We start from the raw sequence: 27,094 nt of genomic DNA, 5'->3' as shown, positions 1-27,094 counted from the left end.
CCCCTTCCTCTTTCCTTCGTTCTTTGTTTCCTCCACCCTCCCTTCCCTGCTCTTCCACCCCTCCTTCCTTCCTTCCTTCCTTCCTTCCTTCCTTCCATCCATCCATCCATCCATCCATCCTTCTCTCTCCCCCTTCCTTCTCTTTTTCCTTCCTCCGTTCCTCCTGGTTTAATGTTTAACTGAAAGAAGAGAAGGTAGAGAGGGAACATAAGAACCATGTTTCAAGATTTAAAAGGGTGTCCCACTGAAGAAGAGGAAGAGGAGGAGGAGGAGGAGGAGGAGGAGGAGGAGGAGAAGGGGGGGAAAAAAACTAATTTTCTCTTGCTTTAGAGACCAGGGCACAAGGAAGCAATGGGCTCAAATAGCAGGGAAAGAGATTTGACTGAAAAGATTAGGAAGAACTTCCTGGAGACTGGCATAGGATCTGTGATTTGGACTTGGCGCTGTTTTAATATTTCAATTTGTTAATGTTTTATTCTGGATATTTTAATGTATATTTGTAATCCTGTTGTTCACCTAAGTGTCAATTTGTTTTGTAATGTGATTGATGTTATTGTCGGCACATAATGGCTGTCATTTGTAAGCTGCCCTGAGTCCCCCCTCAGGGGTTGAGAAGGATGGGATGGAAATGTTTGAAATTAATTAATTAATTAAATAGGCTGCCTCAGAGTGTGGTGGAGTCTCCTTCTCTGGAGGCTTTTCAGCAGAGGCAGTTTCTCGGGAGTGCTTTGATTGTACCCTCTTGCATGGCAGGGAGTTGGACTGGATGGCCCTTGAGGGACTCTTCCAGGTCTAGGATTCTATATCATGAGTAGATAAAACAGGGTCTCATGGATACATTTTCTCTCTCCCGTCCACCATCTCATCCTGAATAAGGACAACCCTTTTGGGATCCAAACGTTTCCCCATCTTTCCTTCACTTTCTGCCTCTGAAAGAGAAGAGCAAGGAGAGGAAAGGGCAGGGAGGGGGCTTGGGAAGAATCCCCTCCTAGCCTGCCCGCCCTGCTCCGGCCCATCCTGAAGCCCAAAGTTAGAATGTTTGCCCATGCCTGATCTAGAAGGAAGAGAGCTGGGTGTGTGTAGCCTGTAGTGAAGGTTGAGAAGAGAAAAGATTGCCATGTTTTGAAAGGATGTCATATGGGAAAGGAAGCAGGCTTATTTTCCGTTGCTCGGGAGACTAGGATTCAATGGAGGAATGGGCTCAAAGTACAGGGAAGCAGATTCCACCTGAACTTTAGGAAGAACTTCCTGACTGTATGAGCTGTTCAACAGTGGAACTCTCCACCTCGGAGTGTGGTGGAAGCTCATTCTTTGAAGGCTTCGAAACAGAAACTGGATGATCTCCTGTCAGGGGTGCTTTGATTGTGCTTTTCCTGCAGAGCAGGGGGTTGGATTAAATGGTCCGTGCGTTCTTTGCCAACAAGAGGATTATGTGATTCTGTGAACAAGGGAGAGGGGGCTTTGGGGGCTTGGCCAGGCTTCAGAAATCTTCTCCTAAATGGGTTAAATTGGACCGTCTTTGCTATCCTTCCATAGTCATATAGACCCTTCTGCCTCAGAAGATCCTTAAGATGATTGCTCAAGGTAGTTGTTCTCAACCTTCCTAATGCCACGACCCCTTAATACAGTTCCTCATGTTGTGGCAATCCCCAACCCTAAAATTATTTTTGTTGCTACTTCATAACTGTCATTTTACTATCGTTATGAATTGTAATGTAAATATCTGATATGCAGGATGTATTTTCATTCACTGGACCAAATTTGGCACAAATACCTGATGCGTCCAAATTTGAATACTGGAGGGGTTGTGGGGTGGTTTTGTCATTTGGGAGTTGTAGTTGCTGGGATTTATAGTTCACCCACAATCAAAGAGCATTCTGAACTTCACCAGCCATGGAATTGAACCAAACTTGGCACACAGAACTCCCATGATCAACAAAAAGACTGAAAGCCAAAACCAAGGTTACAACAACAGCTGTTATAGAACTCCAGTATGCTGATGACAATGTCGTCTGTGCGCATTCAGAAGAAGATCTACAAGCCACTCTAAACACCTTTGCAGAAGCATACAAGAAGCTCAGTCTGTCATTGAACATTGAAAAAACCAAGGTGCTGTTCCAGCAGACACCAGCCAACCCCTCTCCAATGCCAGTGATACAGCTTAATGGTGTAACATTAGAAAATGTTGATCATTTCCACTACCTTGGCAGCCACCTCTCCACCAAAGTCAACATCGGCACCGAAATACAACACTGCCTGAACTCTGCAAGCGCAGCATTTTTCCGAATGAAGCAGAGTGTGTTTGAGGACCGGGACATCCGTAGGGATACCAAGGTGCTTGTTTATAGAGCTATTGTCCTCCCAACCCTGCTATATGCCTGTGAGACGTGGACTGTCTACAGACATCACAAGCAACTCCTGGAATGATTCCATCAGCGCTGCCTCCGGAAAATCCTGCAAATCTCTTGGGAAGACAGGCGGACAAACGTCAGTGTGCTGGAAGAAACAAAGACCACCAGCATTGAAGCGATGGTCCTCTGCCATCAACTCCGCTGGACCGGACACGTATTCCGGATGCCCAACCACCATCTCCCAAAGCAGTTGCTCTACTCCGAACTCAAGAACAGAAAACGGAATGTTGGTGGACAGGAAAAGAGATTGAAAGATCGGCTCAAAGCCAACCTTAAAAACTCTGGCATGGACACAGAGAACTGAGAAGCCCTGGCCCTTGACCGCTCCAGCTGGAGGTCAGCTGTGACCAGCAGTGCTGCAGAATTTGAAGATGCATGAATGGAGGGCAAAAGGGAGAAGCGTGCCAAGAGGAAGGCGCGTCAAGCTAACCCCGACCGAGACCGCCTCCCACCTGGAAACCAATGCCCTCACTGCGGAAGAAGATGAAGAGCAAGAATAGGGCTCCACAGCCACATACGGACCCACAAGAATATTGGAAGACAATCCTAGTCGGAAAACGAGGGATCGCCTAAGTAAACTGGAAGGGATTGGTGGACATTGACCTTGAGTTTGGGAGTTAAAATTCACTGTGGACTCAAACAATGATGGATCTGGACCAAACTTGGCATGAATCCTCAATATGCCAAATGTGAACACTGGTGGAGTTTGGTTAAAATATACCTTGGCATTTGAAGTTGCTGGGATTTATAGTTCACCTACACTCAAAGAGCACTCTGAACTCCACCAACACACAGAACTCCCATGTCTTGAAGAGATTTGTTGGTGTGAGCCTCCCTCCAGCCTCGCATGCTCTCCCTCACCCGCTCATGCGCACCATGCTACAATGTGCCAAGGATGCCTGCTCTCCCCTCCCCATTTGGAGTCTCAGAAACAGCCCTCCCCTTGGCTGAGAGGCTGGCCAATCACAGCGGAGGAGGGCTTTTGCCCTCTGTTTCCTGAAAGAGAGAGGACAGGTGAAGAGATCTTCAGCCTTCTCCTAAGACAATCAGAAATATATGTTTTTAAATGGTCTTTGGCAACCTCTCTGAAACCCCCTCGCAACCCCTCCCAAGGGTCCCAACCCCTAGATTGAGAAACGCTGTTTTAAAGCAAAAAGATCTTTCAAAACGTGCTGTAAAACTATATTGGTTGTTTTTCTTTTTAAGTGACATGCTTTCCAATTCGATTGACAATTTGACTGTATCTTAATTCCTGCATGACTCTTTAAAAGCAGTATCTGCTTTAACGTTTGTAAGTTGACGTGCCCCCGACTGGGAAAAGAGTTTGCCAAACACATGTATCTGCACACATGAACCGCAAGTCTCTCTCAAGGTTTTCAAAAACCTCTGATTGGAGGCAGTGGGGGGTAGCACACAGTGCGGACACGTGATTGCAAAGCACTCCAACAAAAAATGAAGCAGGAAGCTTCACGCTGAGCCTCTCTCTGCTCACAGAACAAAGCCAAGACTGCTTGGATGTCCCTGAAGAAACGGCCCTGACAGCCACAATTGAAAGGAAACATGCTTTTCAGCATCAAGTGTTGATTTAACAGATGAGTTGTGTTTCAAAGGAAGAGAAATTGAAGGGCTTTTAAAACATACTCATGCACACAAGCATACAATCCATGGTCAAAAGAAAAAACAGATCATAAAACTGGGAATGTATGCAAACCTAGGACAAACAAACGGATCTTAAGAGTTGGACCTCAACTCCTAAGTCTTGGCTTCCCTAATTCTACTATTCACCACACTGGCTTTCTGGTCCAAGTTTGCCAACCTTTACCAACATCTGAGACAGAGTGTCCCTAAATTTACTAAATAACAACAACGTTGTTTTACCCACAGAAATCTCCAAGTGGATTCCTAGGCAACTCTGCCAACCTGTTATAATCTCAGGTATGACTCATATGCCAAAACCAGGCCCCACAGAATACGGTTATTTATTTGTGGCAATCTTTCTCCAAACTCTCCACTTCTGTTTTGTTTATGTTATTACAGAAAAGATGCGAGCAGAAAGAAAAGCAAGCAGAAGCTGGAAGCAAAAGTCTGAATTTGTTGAAACAATCAAGTCGCATTAATGCCAAAACCCATTCACGATTCAACTTTCTGATCAAGGGATGAGAACCTGACAAAGAAAATCCAGTTCCTGAAGTATGGCAGAGCATTGTTAAAGGGCTACTCAGTCTGACCTGAGAAACGTGACAACCAAACGCTGGCTGGAAGACCATGATGATATGAATCAAGCACTTTCACAGCAAAATATGTAGGTACTTAAAAGATTTGAAAGAGAAATGTCTATGGGTTGCTGTGAGTTTTCTGGGCTGTATGGCCATGTTCCAGAAGCACTCTCTCCTGACATTTAATCCATATCTATGGAAGCATCCTCAGAGGTTGCGAGGTCTGTTGGAAAATAAGCAAGTGGGGTTAACATATCTGTAGATTAATGTCCAGGGTGGGAGAAAGAACTCTTGTCTGTTTGAGGCAAGTGTGAATGTTGCCATTGGCCACCTTGATTAGCATTGAATAGCCTTGCAGCTTCAAAGCCTGGCTGCTTCCTGCCTGAGAAATCCTTTGTTGGAGGTGTTATCTGCCCTGATTGTTTCCTGTCTGGAATTCCCCTGTTTTCTGTGTGTTGTTCTTTATTTACTGTCCTGATTTTAGAGTTTTTTAATACTGGCAGCCAGATTTTGTTCATTTTCATGATTTCCTCCTTTCCATTGAAATAGAAATGTTTCTCTTATTTATTTATTTATTTATTTTTATTATTATTATTAAACTTTATTTTTACCCCGCTAGCATCTCCCGCAGGACTCGATGCAGCTTACAAAGGCCAAGGCCTCAACACAACAACAGCAAAACAATAACAATACAATTTAAAGCAAATTAAAACATAAGCAATAACAAAGCATTACATCATTATGCAATAAAAACCTGGGCCGGGCCAGTAATGGGTACAGGTAAAAAAGTGCTGGGTGTGGCAGGTGGTATGTTGGATTGCCGGGCAAGTGCAATGTGCAGAGAGTCTTAAACTCTAATAAAGTGCTTCTGGGACGTAGTGCTGGAGATTATCCTATTCCGGAAAGGCACATCGGAATAGCCAGGTCTTCAGATTCTTCCTGAAGACTGCCAACATGGGTGCTAGACTAATGTCTTTGGGGAGGGTGTTTGTTTGTTTACTGTGTTTGTATACCGCCTTTCTCAGCCAATTGGCGAGCCCCCGGTAGCGCAGTGGGTTAAACCCTTGTGACGGCAGGACTGAAGACCAAAAGGTCGCAGGTTCGAATCCAGGGAGAGGTGGATGAGCTCCCTCTATCAGCTCCAGCTCCTCATGTGGGGACATGAAAGAAGCCTCCCACAAGGATGATAAAAACATCAAAATCATCCAGGCGTCCCCTGGGCAACGTCCTTGCAGACGGCCAATTCTCTCACACCAGAAGCGACTTGCAGTTTCTCAAGTTGCTCCTGACACGACAAAAAAAAAAAAAAGCCAATTGGCGACTCAAGGCGGTTTCCAACTAATCAGTATACATAAACATAATATAGATAAAAACATTAAACAGTATAAGACATCACAAAAGCAATAAAAACAACATCAGCGTCTCATTATTCTCAAGCATTGTCCAGTTCCATTGTCAGGTAATTCGATTTCTTATATTAGCTACTCTGTATTTGTAAACGCTTGCTCGAATAGCCACGTTTTAACTTGCCTCTGAAACGTCAAGAGGGAAGGAGCAAATCTGATCTCCCTAGGAAGGGCGTTCCATAGCCAAGGGGCCACCACTGAGAAGGCCCTGTCTCTCATTCCTGCCAAACGTGCTTGTGACGAAGGCGGGACCGAGAGCAGGGCCTCCCCAGATGATCTTAAAGTCCTCAGTGGTTCATAAGGGGAGATACGTTCAGACAGGTAAGTTGGGCCAGAACAGTTTAGGGCTTTATAGGCCAAAGCCAGCATTTTGAATTGGGCCCAGTAGCAAACTGGCAGCCAGTGGAGCTGGCGCAACAAGGGGTTTGTATGCTCCCTGATATCAAATATCTATGTCGCAGATTGTCTTTTGGATCTATAAATCAAAGATGATCGTGAACTACACTACAAGGCTGCTATAAAGAAAAATACTATAAATACTGTAAATAAATATATATAGTGAGTTGTGCTCTCAAACACATGCAGAGTAGGGCCACATTCCTGAATCCTTTCACTCAAAATTCACTGTTAACACTGAGAGGACTGATTCGCAAACATGCTGTTGCTTGAGAACAATGGGGGCTTTGCAAGGCACCACATTGTAACAACTAGACAATACCCATTTGTCCAATATTCATGACCCAAAGAAAGCGGTCCGGAGGAGGGGGGTGTAAGAAAAAGACAAGAGTGCACCAATTTAGTATGCAAGCATAATTATTCTAACCGGGGGGAAAAACCATAAGTGGACTACATGCAGAAAATGACAATTTTTGTGATACGTATAAAATACTCCCTTGAAAAGCGTACCACTGCCTTTAAAGCCAGTCAGTCAACAATCCACACTTTGTGTGATGCAATCCACATTCGGGTACTGCAGAAGATTATTATTACTGGTTAAAACTCCCTTATCCAAAACCTGAAATACCCTCTCAATCCCACCTTGGAGGAAAGGGGGCTAGTCACAAATCCAGCACCTGCTGAGTTTTTCCACTGCTCTACCACTGTCAGAAATTTGACAGGAGAAAGAGAAGAGGGAGAGAGGGGAAGAATCGGTTTGCAAAAGGCTTCTGTATGGAGTAAGCAAATACAGACAACACCAAATTCCCCCCAAAACCAGAAGCTGAAAAATATTTGGTCCCCAGCATTTTAGATACTGGGGACTCAATCTGTATTCTTTTTTTTTTTTTCATCCTGTTCCTTCTTATTTCCCTTCCTGCTTTCCAGCTGCTATGGAGAACCATCACACTACTCTACAGGGAGCCAGGGGAATTTCTACAAAAATACAGCAACGGAATCTAAAGCACTGCTTCTCAACCTTCCTAATACCGCAACCCCTTAATACAGTTCCTCATGTTTTGGTGACCCTGAACCATAAAATTATTTTCGTTGCTACTTCATAACTGTAATTTTGCTACTGTTATGAATCATAATGTAAATATCTGATATGCAGGATGTATTTTCAATCACTGGATCAATTTTGGCACAAATACCCGATGCGCCCAAATTTGAATATTGGTGGGGTTGGATTTGTCATTTGGGAGTTGTAGTTGCTGGGATTTATAGTTCACCTACAATCAAAGAGCTTTCTGAACTCCACCAACAATGGAATCGAACCAAACTTGGCACACAGAAATCCCATGACCAATAGAAAATACTCAAAAGGGTTTGGTGGGCATTCACCTTGAGTTTTGGAGTTGTAGTTCACCTACATCCAGACAGTACTGTGGACTCAAACAATGATGGATCTGGACCAAACTTGGTACGGATACTCAGTATGCCCACATATAGACTAACAGTTGCTGGGATTTATAGATCTGGACTAAACCTGGCACAAATCCTCAATATGCCCAAATGGGAACACTGGAGTTTGGGGAAAATAGACCTTGACATTTGGGAGTTGTAATTTCTGGAATTTATAGTTCACCTACAATCAAAGAGCATTCTGAATCCCACCAACGATAGAATTGGGTTAAACCTTCCACACAACATCCCCATGACCAACAGAAATACTGTGTTCCTTTTTGACCCCCCCCCCCCCCCAGGGTCCCGACATCCAGGTTGAGAAGCTTTGATCTGAAGTTTGGTGGCAACCTCTGGATGTGTTCTTGGAGCCCAAAGAAAGCTGGCCATGGAAATATGCTCCCTAAAGAAAATAACTGTATGATTTACAGGAACTGCTCAAACTCATTCAGCAAATAAACTCTGGGGCCTAGTGTGTATTGCAAACCGGGTAGAGGGGGGTGTGACCCTTTAACACTGACATCATGTGTGTAAACATTTAAATTAAAACAAGGATATGCAGCTCTAAGCACTTTCTACCATAGAAATCTTAAAATTTCAGGGTGCAAGGAGGGGAGAAAGAAAGAAAATAATGTGTTGTATAAGAAAACCTGCTGTTTCAGGGTATGACTACCCAATACCATGGCTCATATCTGTACCTGAACAGTCCCTGAAATACTGTGGCCGTGGATAAGAAACTAAAAGAGCAACTGTCTCTGAAGCATAACTCTTAAAGCACAGGGAACAGGAAACTAATCTCAGTAAAACAATGCAAACTGGTAGCAACATTCCCACCAAAAACACAATGATTACTGCTTACACTCCTCAACCCTCTCCCGTAATATCCAACCAATAACAAACCCAGCATTTTAAGTCAACCATCTTATGTGTACCCCAAGCCGGAGATTAATGACTCACTTGCTGCACATCAGCTTAATCAAATTTCCCCCTTGCCAAATGTCAGAGATAGGAAAGGATAATTACAGAGACTAGAGCAACAGCCCAGGAGAAAAAGGGAGAGCTTTCACTAACTACTAATCCAATGAGATCAAATGCAACTATGTCAGAATAAGTGCTCCCTGTACTCTGTTTTTGTTTTTTGCTTTTTTTTAATGCTCTAAGCTTGCCAAATAGAAAGGTAGTTTAAAAGGGAACAGCTCATTCCACCCCTATTACTTGAGAACTTGAGAACATTTGTATCCATGAAATTACTATTATTTTGATTTGGCTTAATTATCCCACTATTTCTTCCCATTTTTAAGAAACTTTCAATTATTCTCAATCAGAATAAAGCATATTCCTCATTTCAGAACAATATTTAAGCACTGAGTGTTCCTTCCCTCAAAAAGGCATAATAATAATAATAATAATAATAATAATAATAATAGTTATTATTATTTAATAGAGAAACAACTGGAAAAGCTGACACGATACAAAGATTGAACTGCAAAGACTGGCACAAGCCAGTAAAGGTGGTCCCAGTGGTGATTGGCACACTTGGTGCAGTGCCTAAAGGCCTTGGACTGCACTTAAACACAATTGGCACTGGCAAAATTACCATCTATCTGCTGCAAAAAGCCACCCTACTCGGATCTGCACGCATTATTCGACAGTGCACAGTCCTAGACACTTGGGAAGTGTCTGACGTGTGATCCAATACAACAACCAGCATAGTGACCCTTGTTTGCAATGTACTCATCTTGTTGTGTTTCAAATGATGATGATGATGATAAAGTTGTCAGTAAAATAATAATAACAACAACAACTCTTTATATCCCGCATTTCTCCCACATGAGACCCAAAGTTGCTTACAAAATATTAAAATCATGTAAACAACAATCCAAATACATCAGATTATTGTGAGTTTTCCGGGCTGCATGGTTATGTTCCAGAAGCATTTGCTCCTGACATTTTGCCTGCATTAATGGCAGACATCCTCAGAGGTTGTGAGGTCACCTCACAGGTGACCTCACAATCTCTAAGGATGCCTGCCATAGATGCAGGCAAAACGTCAGGAGCGAATGCTTCTGGAACATGGCCATACAGCCTGTAAAACTCCCAACAACTCAGTGATTCCATTCATGAAAGCCTTCGACAATCCAAGTACATTGATGATAAGTATAAAACATCATAAAATAAACAGTTTAAAACAACAATAATATACATTCACATTCTTGTGGCATAATATCAGATTATATTGCACCTTGTTCCAGTCCATAAACATTATGGTGTTTCTTATTACTCCAGCTTAGTTTCCTTCACTAAAGGCATGTCTAAACAGGAACGTTTTTAATTGGTTCTTGAAAGAAAAAAGGGAGGGAACTTTTGAATTACTTTTGGGAGGCTGTTCTACAGGGTTGGGGTGGCCACTCAAAATGCCCTCTCCCTCATCAATGTCAGTCACATTTGCAACGGTGGTGGAAGTGAGAGTAAGGCTGCACCAGAAGATCTTAAAGAGCAGGCTGGTTGGTAAGATGAGATGTGGTCAGATAAATAAGTTGGACCTGAACTGTTTAGGGCGTTAAAGGTCAAAACCAGCACCTTGAATTGGGCTTGGAAACAAGTTGGTAGCCAGTGCAGGTGATATAGCAGAGGGGTTGTCCGCTCTCTAGGTCCAGCTCCTCTAAGTAATCTAGCTGCAGCTCTTTGGACTAATTGAAGTTTCTGTGCACTCTTCAGGGGCAGCCCCCATGTAGAACCCGTTACAGTAGTCTAGGTGGGATGTAACCAAGGCGTGGACCACCATGGCCAAGTCTGGTTTCTCTAGGTACAAGCACAGTTGGTGCACAAGTTTTAATTGTGCAAAGGACCTCCTGGCCACCACTGACACCTGGGCCTCCAGGCTTAGCAATGAGTCCAGAAGGATCCCCAAACTGCGGACCTGAGTCCTCAAAGGGAGTGTAACCCCGTCCATCACAGGTTGCCACCCTATACCCTGATCTGCCTTACAACTGACCAGGAGGGCCTCTGCCTTGTCATACAGAATGAAAACCATTTCACTTAAGGATATTTTTCATGCTTCTTTCTGAACAATGCTTAGGTTCAAAATGCACAGATTGTAATAACTATGCCTAGTACACTGATATAGTATTGACTGCTTTTTCTTCCAAAACATACATTGTGTTGTAGTACAGAAAGCAGTCTTATGTGAAACACCAGCAAATACTATAATGAAACATACAAACATGGCACTGCTTTATACCTGAAGAAATGCACTCCAACTCTTAGGAAAAATACAGTTCCTTATTTAGAGCTTTGCATTTCACAAATGGGTAAGCGACAATGTGAAACCTTAGGCACACAGATGGTCTAAAGGCGTCCTGGAGAAAGGTGCCACCATAACAAGACATCTCAAGCGGGAAACTCCAATCCCCTTAAACATGCTTTGGAAACTGGGGTGAGAAAAGCGGTATATAAGTGAAGTAAATAAATAAACTGCACATATGAAAAGCAGATGAAGATGGGGTCAAGGTTCAGTAAAGTAAAGGTTTTCCCCTGACACTAAGTCTAATCATGTCTGACTCTGGGGTTGGTGCTCATCTCTATTTCTAAGCCAAAGAGCCGGCATTGCCATAAACATCTCCAAGGTCATATGAGTGGTATGACTACATGGAGTGCCGTTACCTTCCCGCCGGAGTGGTACCTATTGCTCTACTCACGTTTGCATGTTTTCAAACTGCTACGTTGGTAGAAGCTGGGGCTAATGGGGAGTTCACACTGCTCCCTGGATTCAAATCTACGACCTTTCGGTCAACAAGCTCAGCAGCTCAGTGGTTTAAACTGCTGCACCACCAGGTTCAATACTACAGAATTTTTGACATTGTATGACTTTTTAAATAAGCATCAGAAATCATATTTCTGTAATTTGCAACTGCAATCCCATATAAATACAAAATGCTAACGTCCATATCTATTTACTCATCTATACTGGCAGTTTGGAACCAGACAGTCTTTCAAATGAGGTTAAACATATATTTGTCCAATGATATTCTGAAAACTCTTAGATAGAGAATTGTTAACTGTCACCTGTATAGGACGAGAGGGCATTGAGGCAGGCACACATGTAGAGCAAATGAAGATGGCCCAAACACCTGAAAGCTTTTGCTACGATGTCTCCCAGTGTGTTCAGAGAGCTGGTGCCAAAGTTGTCTTCTAATCTCTTCTCCATGACCTTTGTGGACAGGCCCAGAACTCTATAAACAAACAAACAAAAAGGTAGATTTGACCTTCAGGAAAAGATGAAGTTATCCCCCCTCCCTCTTTCACATAGCCACACCTTCCATACACAAAAGTGCATACATAACTGGGGGGCGGGGGAGAGGTGGAGCAGCATTCATAATCTATCATTAAAGGTATCTTTCACAAATCACATCTAGTTACTTCAATTGCATCTTGGGCCCAATTTTACTTCAGCCCAAAGGCCATTTTGTGAGCTATAAGATCTGCCAAACTTCAAATATTGGGAAACTATATGAAGAGACGTTGTCAGTCAATCCTCCATAGCATTTACCCACACAAGCCTCGAAAGCTGCTTTTTTGGCACTGCTTCGCTGACAGCCAGCTGCTTTCATACATGAGAACAGTAAGCTCAGAAACAAGCCCACATTTGGCGACACAACTGCTTCCAAAAATACCCAATACAAGCAAACCTGCATTCCAAGTGAACACTGCCAACCCAATTATTTTTAAAAGGTGCAGTGTTGAGAGCTCACTACTTTGAAAACATTCACTATTGCAGAGGCAGTAGCCAGCCAGTTCTACCTGGATATAAAAGAAACATCAACAAATCATCTGCTAAGCAGGTGGAACTAAAAGGCACTCTTTGCTTATTTGCACTGCTTGGCACCAGCCAAAAAAACATCAAGAAAACAGGAGGCGAGCGATTCAGATGCAAAATCATTCCAAAGGACACATATCACATTACTATTGGTCAAACCAACAGCGAGCCTTTCCACTCTTTCTGGTGAAAGGAAATTGATATTCAGATGAGGAACAAAACCATAAGTCCTAAGTAATCTAATTGGAAATACCATATATACTTGAGTATAAGATGAATTTTTCAGCCCTTTTTTAGGCTGAAAAAGACCCCCTTGGCTTATATGCAAGTTATTTATAATTTTACGCTGTTTATTTATTTGTTTGTTTGTTTGTTAGAAGGATTTCTATCCCGTCCTTCTCAGCCTCCAAAGAGGCACCATTCCATGCCAATACAATATACGTAGTAACATAGCATAAAATACAATTAGCATAATATCATTAGCTAAATGATAAGCTGACATGTATATTAAAAGCTAAAAGAGGTATATGGAAACAAAGTGATTTTGATGATGTATGGAGAAAATTTATTGAAAAGGGATTTAAAAAGAAAGAAGGAAAGTTACATCCACAAGAAGAAGTGAAATTTTGGACAGATGATCTGTAAAAGCTCTGGCTTGGGAGAGGGGGAGGGGAGCACAGTAGTGAGAATAGATAATATGTATAAGCAGAAAAATAACAGTAGATGCCAACAGTTAAAGTATGGTATGTTGTATTGAAAATGAAACTGCTGTAATATAAATAATGTATAACAAATGTATTGATAAAATAATTAAAATAATAAAAATACAATTAGCATAAATTAAAACAGTTATAAATATTCATTAGAACAGTTTGCTGATTCTGTTATTGATATTATTTTATTACATTTATATTATTTGACTCTATTATTATTTTTATTACATTTATTATTGTACTCTCTTTATTATTAATCGAAGGATACGTAAGCACATTTACATTGAAGAAGGTTAGAATGGTTTAATCAGAGCTGAACAGTCTTATCTTAAATTACAGTTTTATGTAAATATTCAAAAACATTTAACCAACTGATGCCTCAATGTAATTTTATTGGTATCCATTTTTATTTTGAAATTTACCAGTAGATGCTGTATTTCCCACCCTCAGCTTCTACTCGAGTCAATACGTTTTCCCAGTTTTTTGTGGTAAAATTAGGTGCCTCAGTTTATATTCGGATCAGCTTATATTCGAGTATATACGGTAAATACCAATGGCATTTAAAACCTCTTGACATAGCTTAAACCTAAGGCTTTATAAGATCACTCAAGCTTTTCCTCTATACCAGTAGTCCTCAAACTAAGGCCTGCAGGCCAGATACGGCCCTCCAAGGTCATTTACCCGGCCGCTGCTTTAAACTTTAGACTTAGGCTCACCCTCAGTCTTGAACAACTTGTACACACACAACAACAATCCCAATTAACTTGACTATCTCATCAGCCTAAAGCAGGCCCACACTTTCCATTGAAATATTGATAAATTTATGCTGGTTAAAATTGTTCTTCATTTTAAATATTGCATTGTTTTTTCAGGTTTTTCGAACTACAAATTTATTTATTTATTATTTATTTATTTGCTTCACTTTTATACCGCATTTTTCAGCCCTTAACAGGCAACTCAATGCGGTTTACAGTGCAATTAAAACATAACAGTGCAACAACAGGATCAACACATCGATCCACAACAATTAACAATCAGACAGGACAAATCAACAAAACAACATATATAATGCCTCAATTGAAATCAGATCCATTCTCATAGTCCTTGTGCCGTTCCTATAATAATATATAATTATATATATTATAACAAATATATATTATAACAAATAATATATTATAACAAATAATATGTGTGCAGAAGGATTCATTAATATTTTTTTTCAAACTATAGTCCGGCCCTCCAACAGTCTGAGTTACCGAGAACTAACCTTGGCTTAAGAAGTTTGAGAACACATGATCAAAATTGTGGGCTACAGAACACCAGATTCAAGTAATTTATCAATTCAGGATTGGACCAGTGAGAATTACTATTCTAGTAGGGAGATGACAATGGACCTAAGAGCATATTCCATCATCAGTGAAAATTCCAGGCTCACCCAAACCCAATGCCAGAGTAAAAACTGTCACAGTGATGGAATATGAATGGAAGGTGCATTTCAAAAGCTCCAGCATCACTGCAGAGGATCCTAGCAAAACACCTCCATTTGCATTGGAAGCCAGTAATGTTGAAAGACGCCTTACAGTTTGCACTCTTATGCAGCCCTCACTGAGCATGTCTCATAAACTCTGGCGATTAGATCAGCCTATACATAGCATGTGATCTCATGCTCATGCAGAGCTGATGCTGCTGTGTAAATCTTTGTGAAGTCATCTTAAAAGTCTCAGGAAAAGATCAAAGTTCAGCTCTGTCAGCTAGAGAAATGGAAGTTTGTTTACACAGAACAATGAATAACGTTTGGATCCAGAAGCAGCTAAACTGGATGTTCCTCTGCATAACAACACAGACAGAAGTGAGATGAAGTGTAGATTATTAATGTAAAGAGGGTACTACTTTTAAAGATGTTGATCAGAGACTTTAGGATGGGGCGGGGGTGTGTGTGAATATTTAAGCACTCCAATAATACAAAGTTTTGTTATGACAACACACGATCTTTTTGTTCTTAAAAAAATGTCTTTGGTTTTCAAAATAATGGAGAAAAATGTGATTAGTAGCAGATGCTGAAAACACCCACAACAAGTAGAAAACAATAAAAGAACTGCAAAATAACTTTTTTTCTGTTAGCCTTCAGAACAAAAAACAACTAAATATGTGAATGCATTGGGTGCTCACATGGAAGTGGACTGAGTCTTAAAGATTATGCAATAGTCGGTCTTATCTTTAACAAATCACAGGACTTGCCTTTGTTTTTAATGCATGTAGTATGGTTGTTTTCTTTCCCAGATAAGACTGGGATCAAAAGGAGGTGTTTTAGCCTTCACTGTGTTCCCACTTTGAGTGAATAACAGCCTCTAATAGGAACAGGAAATTCATTGGGGCTCCTGAATACATTGTGATTTGCTGTTCATGAGGAGCCTCTATTCAATGTGTGTGTCAGAGCTTGACTTATTCCTGACAGAACAAGTTACACACTCATTGAATAGCTTCCCCAAACAGGAGTAAATTAAGAACTGCTTTTTATATTGTAATTTGCTCCCAATGTAGTCCCTAAACTAACCACTGTACTCAGTCCTGTACCAGGGACATTGCTAAATGTGTTTACTCAAAGGTATTTCTAACCGTTTAGCAGTAAAGTATTTGCTTTCAGTCAACTGTCAAAATATAATTTATTCATAGAGAATAAAGTAATTTAGTAGAAGATGAGACTGAGAAGTATGTTTCATCCAACAGAAATAAACTTCTAACCAGTTTAATTTACTGTATTGTCAAAGGCTTTCACGGCCAGAATCACTGGGTTGTTGTGTGTTTTCCAGGCTGTATGGCCATGTTCCAAAAGCATTCTCTCTTGACGTTTCGCCTGCACCTATGACGGGCATCCTCAGAGGTTGTGAGGACATTCCACAGGTATATAAAGTCCATTTTCCTAGTTTCCAACAGACCTCACAACTTCTGAGGATGCCTTCCATAGATGCAGGCGAAACGTCTGGAGAGAATGCTTCTGGAACATGGCCATACACAACAACCCAGTTTAATTTACACTAATTGGTTAAGCAGACTAACTTCTATACCCCTTTTTAAAAGCTTGAGTCAAATATCTCAAAGCTTTTAAATAAATACTCAAAATTCAAACACTTATTGCCATCCACTTCATTCACTCTGGTTATCTTTTCTCATTATTGTTGCTCAATAGCTTCTTCCACAACTAAGCTCTTGATCAAACAAATACGACTGGCTGTTAACAATGCAAAAATGACACGGCACCATGTCATTAAGCAAGGGACTTACTGCCATTCATGAAAATACTGCAGCTTGCTAGAAGGCGCTAAGCAAAAATCAAAGTACGAGAAACTTTTCTCTAGAAATCTCCAGGTCCTCCAGCATGACCACATGAAATGCCTGTACCTTGGGAAGCAAGACTTGGCCACAGTGGTTCACACTCTTGTTACATCCCAAATAGATTACTGCAACGCACTCTACGTGGGATTGTCTTTGAAAACTGTTCAGAAGCTTCAAGTGATCCAACGGGTAGCAGCAGATTTCTCACTGGAGGGTCGTATAAGGAACATATAACCCCCCTGTTATATTAGCTTCACTGGCTGCCAGTCTGCTATCGAGCACAATTCAAAGTGCTGGCTTTAGCCTATAAAGCCCTAAATGTTTCCAGCCCAGTTTACCTGTCCGAACACATCTCCCTCTATGAACTAACAACCACAACAAAGACCCTTCCCATGTTAGAAGGTGTTTACATTTAGGTCTGATTTATGCCCTATATTTCACACATTTATGCCCTATATTTCACATATTTATAACAAAAGGTAACTGCTATATTTACTGGAAACCCTGTCACAAAAGACCTAAGACACCTAAGCAGACCTATGAGTTAACAACTATGCTAACTGTCCCCCATACCAGTCAATGACCTACAGACAAATGATTCCAAGGCCTTTCTGCCTATGGTTAGCAAAAGGGAATGCCAAGTAAATAATATTTTATAATGCCTTGCCTTATGAACTCCAGATCACAAAAGCCAATCTTTCCCAACCCTGCATGCTCCCCTTTTCCCTTATGAACTCTGTATATGCCCCGTATCTCCAATTATCTATGTATATCTGTATAAAATATTGAGCAAGGTGACCACTTTATGAACTGTGACCAGCACCTCAGGGCCCAGGTATTGCAAAACTTCCCGGGTCTTCACCCTTAATCAGTGGACTTTTCAGAAACTCTCAAGCATGGACAATAGCCAAATGGCCCCTTTCCTTGGGCCTCAGAGAGTATATTTGACTAGGCCACCTGAGTATTGGTAACCCGTGGACATGTTACTCACTTCCCACAAAAGACATTTCCCATCTGCAAGGGGAAGGGGACATCACCGTATCTCCAGCAAAGCCATCCCCCTTCCCAGAAGAATGGATCTCGAAGATCCCATCAAGGAAACCAGTATCACCAAACTTTTGACAATGGGCTGGTTCTGCGGGGCCAGACAGAAATGTTATTTCAAACCTCTGTATCAATAGCCAAGTCAAGCTTGAGGGCTTACAGCAATTGCTTCGATCGCTTGTCATTTGGGTCCGGGATGGGCCATTCATAATCCTATCATCAAGCCATTTTTCATTTGTTTTTACTGTTGCAGCGCCTCCTTACACACCATTAGCTGAGCAGCCAAAGCGGGGCTCGGGCTCTCATTGGACAAGCTGCATCAGCCCCTGGCCGCTCCTCCCGGCTCGATGATGTCACAGCCAATCACAGCAAAGCCGGCTCAGGGGATGGGTGCGGAAAATTTGAATGGGAAAAACTGTATACATTGTATGGTTCCCTGCACAGGAGTTATGCCGGCTCCTTTGCAGATTACTGCGGTAGTCATCCTTTCCAGCTGGAATAGAAAATAAACTTCAGTGGCCTTGCTTCATCCTGGTGAGATTTATTGGGAACAGGGAAACTTATTGGTGCTTATTGTCTCACCAGGCGTAGCGAACCCACCTTTAGGGTCTTCACCGGCCTCTGCTCATGCAGGGCCCCCTAAATCCGTGTGCTGCTTCAGAACCATCTAGGAGATTAAGAACTTTTGAGGAGGCCCTGCTCTCTGTCCCAATTGATGGAGACAACAGACAGGACTATCTCACTGGTGGCTCCTGACTTTGGAACTCGCTCTCTAGTGAAATTAGATCCGCACTCTCCCTCTTGCCCTTCAGAAAGAAAGCAAAGACATGGCTGTGGAATCAAGCCTTTGATTAGTGAGCAGTGCAACAACTGAATAGGAAATATGTGCAACTGATAATTGGAACAGTTTGGATAATGCTTCTGGATTATGTGATTTTAATGTTTATACTAATACATTTCAATCCTATGTTTTAATGTCTAAATGTTGCCTATGTTTCATGGTTTAATATGGTGTTAATAGTTTTGATTCATAGTTATATGTTCTTATTTGATTTTTTGTTCTGGTTTTTAACATGTATGTTTGGCAGTGAATTTTGTGATGCTTATGTTGGAAACCACTTTGAATCCCCCCAGGGATGAGAAATGCAGTATATAAATATAGTAAGTAAATAAATGGACTATATCGTCATACTGAAGGACCTAGAGATTCCTAGAGAGAACAAATCTGTGAATCATTAAATCTGCAGAAATCAAAACATCAGGATGGAGGGACAACTGTACAATGAAAGGAACTTTTCCCCTATAGTTCTGTGAGTTACAGTTCAGGGTGAAGCTCCTCATTACAGAATGGTGAGCACAGAGCAGCAACTCATGCAGAGACACAGCATGGAGGAAATCTGCTGCATCTCTACATCAGGAGCGGATGAATAGCCCCATCCTTCCTCAGTGAAGAATAGAAATCCAATTTCCAATAGGGACCAAATGGTAGGTCTTACACCCTGCCTACGCACCACGGAGGAACCTGTCAGGTATATAACATGAAGCAATTAAGATAGCAACTAATTAGTTGTTTAGAGAGGGAACAATCTCAGCAAATTCTTGCTCAAATCCAGCACCAGATTTAACAAAATCTCCCTCTGCACAAAGCTTAATTGAAGGGTTACAAGGTGCGGAGGAGAGGAGCATTAAACAATTCAGAGGTTATAAGGGGGAGCATTAAACTACAACACTTACAATAAGAGACAAAATATAACATTCAAGTGACTCAATATCCAGTATTTAAAACTAGGCCACAACACATGCAGAGTCTTGGCGCGGAATAAACTACACTTCCCTCCCTTATTGGTGCTTCATTGCCAACAAGGCCAAGTTCAGATACCAAGCCTCCAGTTGAATAATGCAATTTGTTCCCAACAGGTTCAGGGCTAGTTGAAGACTATTTGCTACCCGAGGCAAGAAACCATATGAGACCAGCATTCACTCATTCATCAGGCATACAGAAACCAACTGAAGTGGCAGTTCACTATTCAACCCAATAGGAAATAATCCCCAAGGCATCAGGCTAGTTTTGGGGCTGTCCTCCAAGAAAAGATTGATCTTTTTTAATAGCAGAAGAAACTGGAAATACCCAATGAATGAGATTAAGAACAAAACTTGAAGTCCAGACTATCTAAGGGGTTTGATGTTGTAAATGTTTAGATTAGACCTGTGACAGAGAAGCCATCTATTTTAACACTGTGAGACTTAGAAGAAAGTAGTGGGGAGTTGCAACTGCTGAACCCCAACATAAGTTCCCTGATGTTATGATTCAGCAGCACACCTCAATGTCTAAGAACAGTGTTGCCCCCTTTAAGGTCATCCTTGTGCAAGCTGACCTCTTATTCCAACTAAAGGCTCAAAACTGGATGCACAATTGAAAAGAGAGAAACAACCACCCTCTTCGTTTCACCCTTCTCACCCCAAAGGGGACTCAGAGCGGCTCACATTAAGGCACAATTTGATGCCATACAACACATATCCAGCAAATAAAACATATACATTAAAACCAACCACTAATACATTTCAAATATTAAAATTATTAAAATCACGTAATCTAATATCACAGTCCAAGGCCATTCCAGTTATCATTGCACCATTCTTCATTCACTTATTAGACTGATAGATTATCTGAAAGCTTGGTCCCACACCCATGTTTTCATTTTTTCCTCTAAAGGTCAGGAGAGAGGGGGCTGATCTCATGTCACTATAGAGCAGTGGTTCTCAACCTTCCTAATGCCACGACCCCTTAATACAGTTCCTCATCTTGTGGTGACCCCCAATCATAACATCATTTTAGTTGCTACTTCATAACTGTTCTTTACCTCCAGTTATGAATTGTCATGTAAATATCCGATATACAGGATGTATTTTCATTCACTGGACCAAATTTGGCACAAAAATCCAATACGCCCAAATTTGAATACTGGTGGGGTTCGGGGGGGGATTGATATTGTCATTTTGGAGTTGTAGTTGCTGGGATTTATAGTTCACCTACAATCAACGAGGATTCTGAACTCCACCAACAATAGAGATGAACCAAACTTGGCACACAGAACTCCCATGACCAATGAAAAATACTGGAAAAAATAGATGAGCTTTGACCTTGAGTTGGGAGTTGTAGTTCACCTATATCCAGAGAGTACTGTGGACTCAGACTATGATGAATCTGGGCCAAACTTGGCACAAATACTCCATATGCCCAAAGGTGAACACTGGTAGACCTTGACATTTGGGAGTTGTAGTTACTGGGATTTATAGTTCACCTACAATCGAAGAGCATTCTGAACCTCATCAACAATAGAATTGGGTCAAACTTCCCACACAGAACCCCCATGACCAACAGAAAATACTGTGTTTTCTGGTGGTCTTTGATGACCCCTCTAAGATCCCCTCGCGACCCACTCAGGGGTCCCGGCCCCCAGGTTGAGAAAAAAATGCTATAGAGGGAGTTCCACAACCATGGGGCCACCACTGAGAAGATCCCCTCGCGACCCTCTAAGATCCCCTCGCGACCCACTCAGGGGTCCTGGCCCCCAGGTTGAGAAAAAAATGCTATAGAGGGAGTTCCACAACCATGGGGCCACCACTGAGAAGACCCTGTCTCACATTCCCACGAACCGCACTTGTGAAGGAAGTGGGACCGAGAGCAGGGCCTCCCCAGAAGATCTTAATCTCCAAGATGGTTCATAGAGGGATATATGTTTGGATAGGTAAGAATTAAAGCCAGTTACCCGTGTCTCTTAGCAACACCTCTTGGGATTTACAGGGTCACAGAATCCCATTCAGAAATTAGCATCCAAAGGGAGGTGACGAAGGAATCGAGTGAAATGGAGATGGTAGATGGAATTGAAGACACAAAGGACCAGCATCAAATAAATAAATAAATACGAATAGTAATACTTTATTTGTACCCCAGCCTATCTCCCTGAGGGGGCTCAGGGCAGTTTACAACAAAAATAACAAAAAGGCAAAAATTCAATGCCGAAAACAATGAGAAATCAAATCAAAACAGTGGATAAAACAATCTCAAAATAAACTTATAAAACTAAAAAAATACACAATTGAACTTAAGTAAACACAATATAACCCATCACACACAATTTCCATAGGCTGAAGTAGGTATCCAATATCTAGGTGAGGATATACATAAAAGTGTACAAGTTTTACTCCTCTCCATATGCTAAGGTGCATAAATGAGTTTTTAAAAGGAGAGGAGGGTGTGGGCTGTTTTTATTTCTTTAGGGAGGGAATAATTGCAACAACAACTTCCAACAAAAGTTTTAAAAGAAACTATACTACTACAATGATTGGACTGGCTACAAAAAGTGGTTCCCACTTAGACCAGGTGGCATTCCTGAGAATGCTCAAAACTTGAGAAAAATGTTGATCTGAATCTCTGTAGAAGGGCCTGGAACCCAGGAACTGAAAGTGGAGAGATACAGACCTGACTTTTGGGATAAATTCGGAGTGTGCTACAGAAAATTAGGTCCCTAGAGATGTGGTTAAAACATTTGTCAAGAGGAACTTAAGAGACTCAGTTTTAGATGGCAACTGGGAGATCCTGTAAAAATGGATGACAAGAAAACTAAAATTTTGAGGGACTCTGGACAGACCACAAGTCCTTTTAACAAACACTTCAAGAACAGTGGAAACCCTATGTGGAATTCAGAAAGAACTGTAACAGGATTTGTTGACCAAAAATATGATTATTGCCCTATATATATCCAGCGGGTTAAACCGCTGAGCAGCTGTACTTGCTGACCAAAAGGTTGGCGCTTCGAATCCAGGGAGCAGGGTGAGCTCCCACTGTTAGCCCCAGCTTCTGTCAACGTAGCAGTTCAAAAGCATGCAAACGTGAGTAGATCAATAGGCACCACTTCTGCGGGAAGGTAATGGCACTCCATGCAGTCATGCTGGTCACATGACCTAGGAGTTGTATATGCACACATGTGTATCCACATATACATATCATATACACATACACATTATATATATATATCTCCTATATTACATACATACACAAACATGTATATGCACACACACATCATATACATACACATATGCATCCTACATATATGCACAGGCGTATGCATGCACACATATCATATATACATACGCATATATATCACATACATATACACACACATACTGTATATATCATATATATATATACATGTGTGCATATATGTTTGATATATATGGTATGTACACATATATATGCACACACATATACACACATATATTTCATACATACATATATACACATATACTTAATATATATTATATATGCATACATACACATATGCATCATACATATATGTGCACAGGCATATACACACATCATACATATATATCATATATACATATAAACACACATACTGTATATATCATATATATACATATGGGTGCAGTTTGGGAGTCCTCTTGGATTCATCGCTTACGCTTGTGGCTCAGGCGTCGGCGGTGTCCGGGAGGACTTTTGCACAACTGAGATTCGTGCGCCAACTGCGACCATACCTCGCAAAGGCTGATCTGGCGGGGGTGGTCCATGCCTTGGTCACCTCCAGATTGAACTACTGTAATGCGCTCTACGTGGGGCTGCCCTTGAAAACGGCTCGGAAATTCCAACTGGTCGAACGGGCAGCGGCCAGGATGTTAACTGGTGCTCCTTACACAGAGAGGTCAACCCTTCTGTTCAAGGAGCTCCACTGGCTGCCGTTTATTTTCCGAGCCCAATTTAAGGTGCAGGTGCTTACCTACAAAGCCCTAAACAGTTTGGGACCATCCTACCTGCGTGACCGAATCTCCGTTTATGAACCCACGCGCTCACTTCATTCATCCGGAGAGGCCCTGCTCGTGATTCCGCCTGCATCGCAAGCGCGTTTGGTGGGGACGCGAGACAGGCCCTTTTCTGTGGTGGCCCCCCGACTCTGGAACACCCTCCCCAAAGATCTTAGACAGGCCCCTACATTGGCAGTCTTCAGAAAGAACTTGAAGACCTTGCTGTTCTGATGTGCCTTTCCAGAATAGGAAAACTCCAATAACAAGTCCCAGAAGCACTTTATTAGAATTAAGATTTTTGCACACTGCACACTGCACTTACCCTATAATCCTTACATATCACCTGTCACACCAGCACTTTTTAATTCTGTACCCATTACTCTGGCCCGGCCCAGTTTTATTGTCTCTTGGTGTATTGTTTATTGCTTGTTGTTTAATACTGCTTTAATTGTTTTTAATTTGCTTTAGGCTTTGTATTGTTATGTTGTGTTTTGAGGCCTTGGCCTTTGTAAGCCGCATCGAGTCCTTCGGGAGATGCTAGCGGGGAACAAATAAAGTATATATATATATATATATATATATATATATGCGCGCACACATACAAACACATATCACACACACATATATGCACATACATATATACACACATATACATCAGACAGACATATGCATATATCATACACACACGGATATATGCACACATACTTTATATATCATACTAGCTGTCCCCTGCCACGTGTTGCTGTGGCCCAGTCTGGTGATCTGGAAATGAAGTAATGAGAATGTGTTGGTTTCTAATATATGTAATGTCTTTATGCTTGAGGGTAAACAGTATTTCTTGTTGTTTCTTTGCCAGTGTTGATGTGGAGATTGTCTGGTGTGCCTACTCTGGAACATGTAACATATCATTGTCCTTCTTTAGGGGTTCCTTTGAAATCTTTGATACTGCATCTGTCATATACATATATGTGTGTGTGTGAATGGCTGGATGGCCCTTTGTCAGGAGGGCTTTGTTTTGTTGCCCTGGTGAAGGGAGCTGGACTGGATGGCCTTAAGGCAGCATTTCTCAACCTGTGAGACTGGCAGGGACACAAGTGAGATTGGCGGGGACGAGGAGCAGGGCCTTCTCGGTGGTGGCCCCCCACCTGTGGAATTCACTCCCCGGGGAGATTAGATCAGCGACATCCCTCCTTTCATTTAGGAAAAAGTTGAAAACCTGGATATGGGACCTGGCATTTGGACATTCTGGCAGCTAAAGAAAGACTTGATGACGAGCTGGAATTTGACGAGACGGAATGGATTTACGGAACTCCGAACGCTGAGCTCAGGATTAGCCTACTACTGTGTTATTGTACTGTTTTGTATTGATGATTTTAATTTTTAATTTGTAACTGTTTAATTGTTTTTATATATGTATGTATATGTGACAAAGGCATCGAATTGTGCCTTCCTCTGTAAGCCACCCTGAGTCCCCCCTTGGGGGTGAGAAGGGCGGGGTAAAAGTGACTGAAATAAATAAATAAATGTTCTAGAGGCATTTCTCCTGACGTTTCGCCTGCATCTATGGCAAGCATCCTCAGAGGTAGTGAGGTCTGTTGGAATTAGGACAATGGGTTTATATATCTGTGGAATGGCTGTGGTGGGGCAAAGAGCTCTTCTCTGCTGGAGCTAGGTGTGAATGTTTCAACTGACCACCTTCATTAGCATTTGAAGGCCTGGCTGAGCCTGGGAAAATCTTTTGTTGAGAGGTGTTAAGATGTGCCTGGTAGATATATACATGCACATACACATGCAAACACATATATCATACATAGACTTAGGCGTCGGCGGTGTCTGGGAGGGCTTTCGCACAACTGAGACTCGTGTGCCAACTGCGACCGTACCTCGCGAAGGCGGATCTGGCCGGAGTGGTCCATGCCTTGGTCACCTCCAGATTGGATTACTGCAATGCGCTCTACGTGGGGCTGCCCTTGAAGACGGCTCGGAAGCTCCAACTGGTCCAACGATCAGCAGCCAGGATGCTAACTGGGACCCCTTACAGAGAGAGGTCAACCCTCCTGTTCAAGGAGCTCCACTGGCTGCCATTTATTTTCCGAGCCCAATTCAAGGTGCAGGTGCTTACCTACAAAGCCCTAAACGGTTTGGGACCAGCCTACCTGTGTGACCGCATCTCCATCTACGAACCCACGCATTCTCTTCGGTCATCTGGAGAGGCCCTGCTCGTGATCCCACCGGCGTCGCAAGCGCGCTTGGTGGGGACGCGGGACAGGGCCTTTTCCGTGGTGGCCCCCCGACTCTGGAACACCCTCCCCAAAGACCTTAGACAGGCCCCTACATTGGCTGTCTTCAGAAAGAACTTGAAGACCTTGCTGTTCTGATGCGCCTTCCCAGATTAGGAAATCTCCACCACCAAGTCCCATAAGCACTTTATCAGAACCAATGATTGCTGCACATCGCACATCGCACTTGCCCTGGAAGCCCTATATACACCTCCTGTCACATCAGCACTTTTAATCTTGTACCCATTGCTCTGGTCCGGCCCAGTTTTATTGTGTTTACTGTACTGTGCCTGTTGTTTATTTTGCTTTATTCTGTTTTTAATTGTTTGATTTGCTTAGATTGTATTGTTGTGTTGTGTGTTGAGGCCTCGGCCTGTGTAAGCCGCATCGAATCCTTCGGGAGATGCTAGCGGGGTACAAATAAAGTTTAATAATAATAATAATAATATTTACTTACACACACATATATATCATACATACACACACACACACCCTATATATAATACACTATACAATGCATACTATAATAATTACAATCAAGACATTCAAGTCCCTTCCTGGCTGAGAGGCTGGGCAGGCCCCTCCCTCCCCGAAAGCAGGCCCCAACCTGGAAGGAAAGGAAGCCCTTTCTGAGAAGGAGGCAGCTTCCCTCCGCCGGCCCTACAACCACTCACCAGGGGCGCATGGCGAAAGAAGGGAGCCCGCCGGTTCCTGCGGGAAAGAGGCGGAGAAGAGGGCCGCCGACTCGGGTTCGGGGCCAGCGGAGGGATGGAAGGCGCTCTGTCAACACCGCTGCTGGACCACAGCGGCAGGCCTCGCCGTCGCCATAGCAACCGACTAGGCCCACGCCCTCTTTGACTACTTTAGCCTTCGCCCACCAAACAGCAGCAGACCCCCCTCAGTTTTGGCGCCTCTGGCTGCCTCCTCTGCTCTCTCCAACTCCGCCCCGCCCAGCGCGGCCTCCACCCGGAAGCACGCCTCGGCCTGCTCTCGCCCAGCCAATCATGGTCCTCCTCAGGGCCGGAAGATTAGGCGGGAGCGGGATGGGCGGTCCCTGCCGACCGTTGCTACGGTGATTCCAAAGAGGGAGGGGTGAGAGCAAGAGAGAGCGAGCAGCGTCGAGGAAACTTGCCCTCACCAGACATGGCAACAGCGACCTCTAGAGCGCGCCTGAGTAACTCGACGCGCGATTGGCAAACGGGCTAGTAAAGGGGAAG

The 27,094-nt window shown here is 42.6% G+C and overlaps 1 protein-coding gene across 2 annotated transcripts in view; it reads right to left on the bottom strand.

Annotated features, from left to right (window-relative positions):
• Positions 1–26,865, bottom strand: part of KIAA0319L (KIAA0319 like) — a 119,067-nt gene extending 92,202 nt beyond the window's left edge. For both annotated transcript variants that reach the window (XM_060784176.2, XM_060784177.2), the window contains exons 1-2: positions 26,552–26,865; positions 11,938–12,104 (exon numbers count right to left, since the gene is read on the bottom strand). In XM_060784176.2, the coding sequence (XP_060640159.2) occupies positions 11,938–12,079 (142 nt within the window). In that variant the 5' untranslated portion in view covers positions 12,080–12,104; positions 26,552–26,865. The remainder of the gene's footprint in view (positions 1–11,937; positions 12,105–26,551) is intronic.
• Between the last annotated feature and the right edge of the window lie 229 nt (positions 26,866–27,094).

This window comes from Anolis sagrei, chromosome X (genome assembly GCF_037176765.1).
Source record: "Anolis sagrei isolate rAnoSag1 chromosome X, rAnoSag1.mat, whole genome shotgun sequence".
Classification (NCBI taxonomy): Eukaryota; Metazoa; Chordata; class Lepidosauria; order Squamata; family Dactyloidae; genus Anolis; species Anolis sagrei.
The sequence above is the reverse complement of the archived record's forward strand: the minus strand, read 5'-3'. Positions and strand labels throughout refer to the sequence as shown.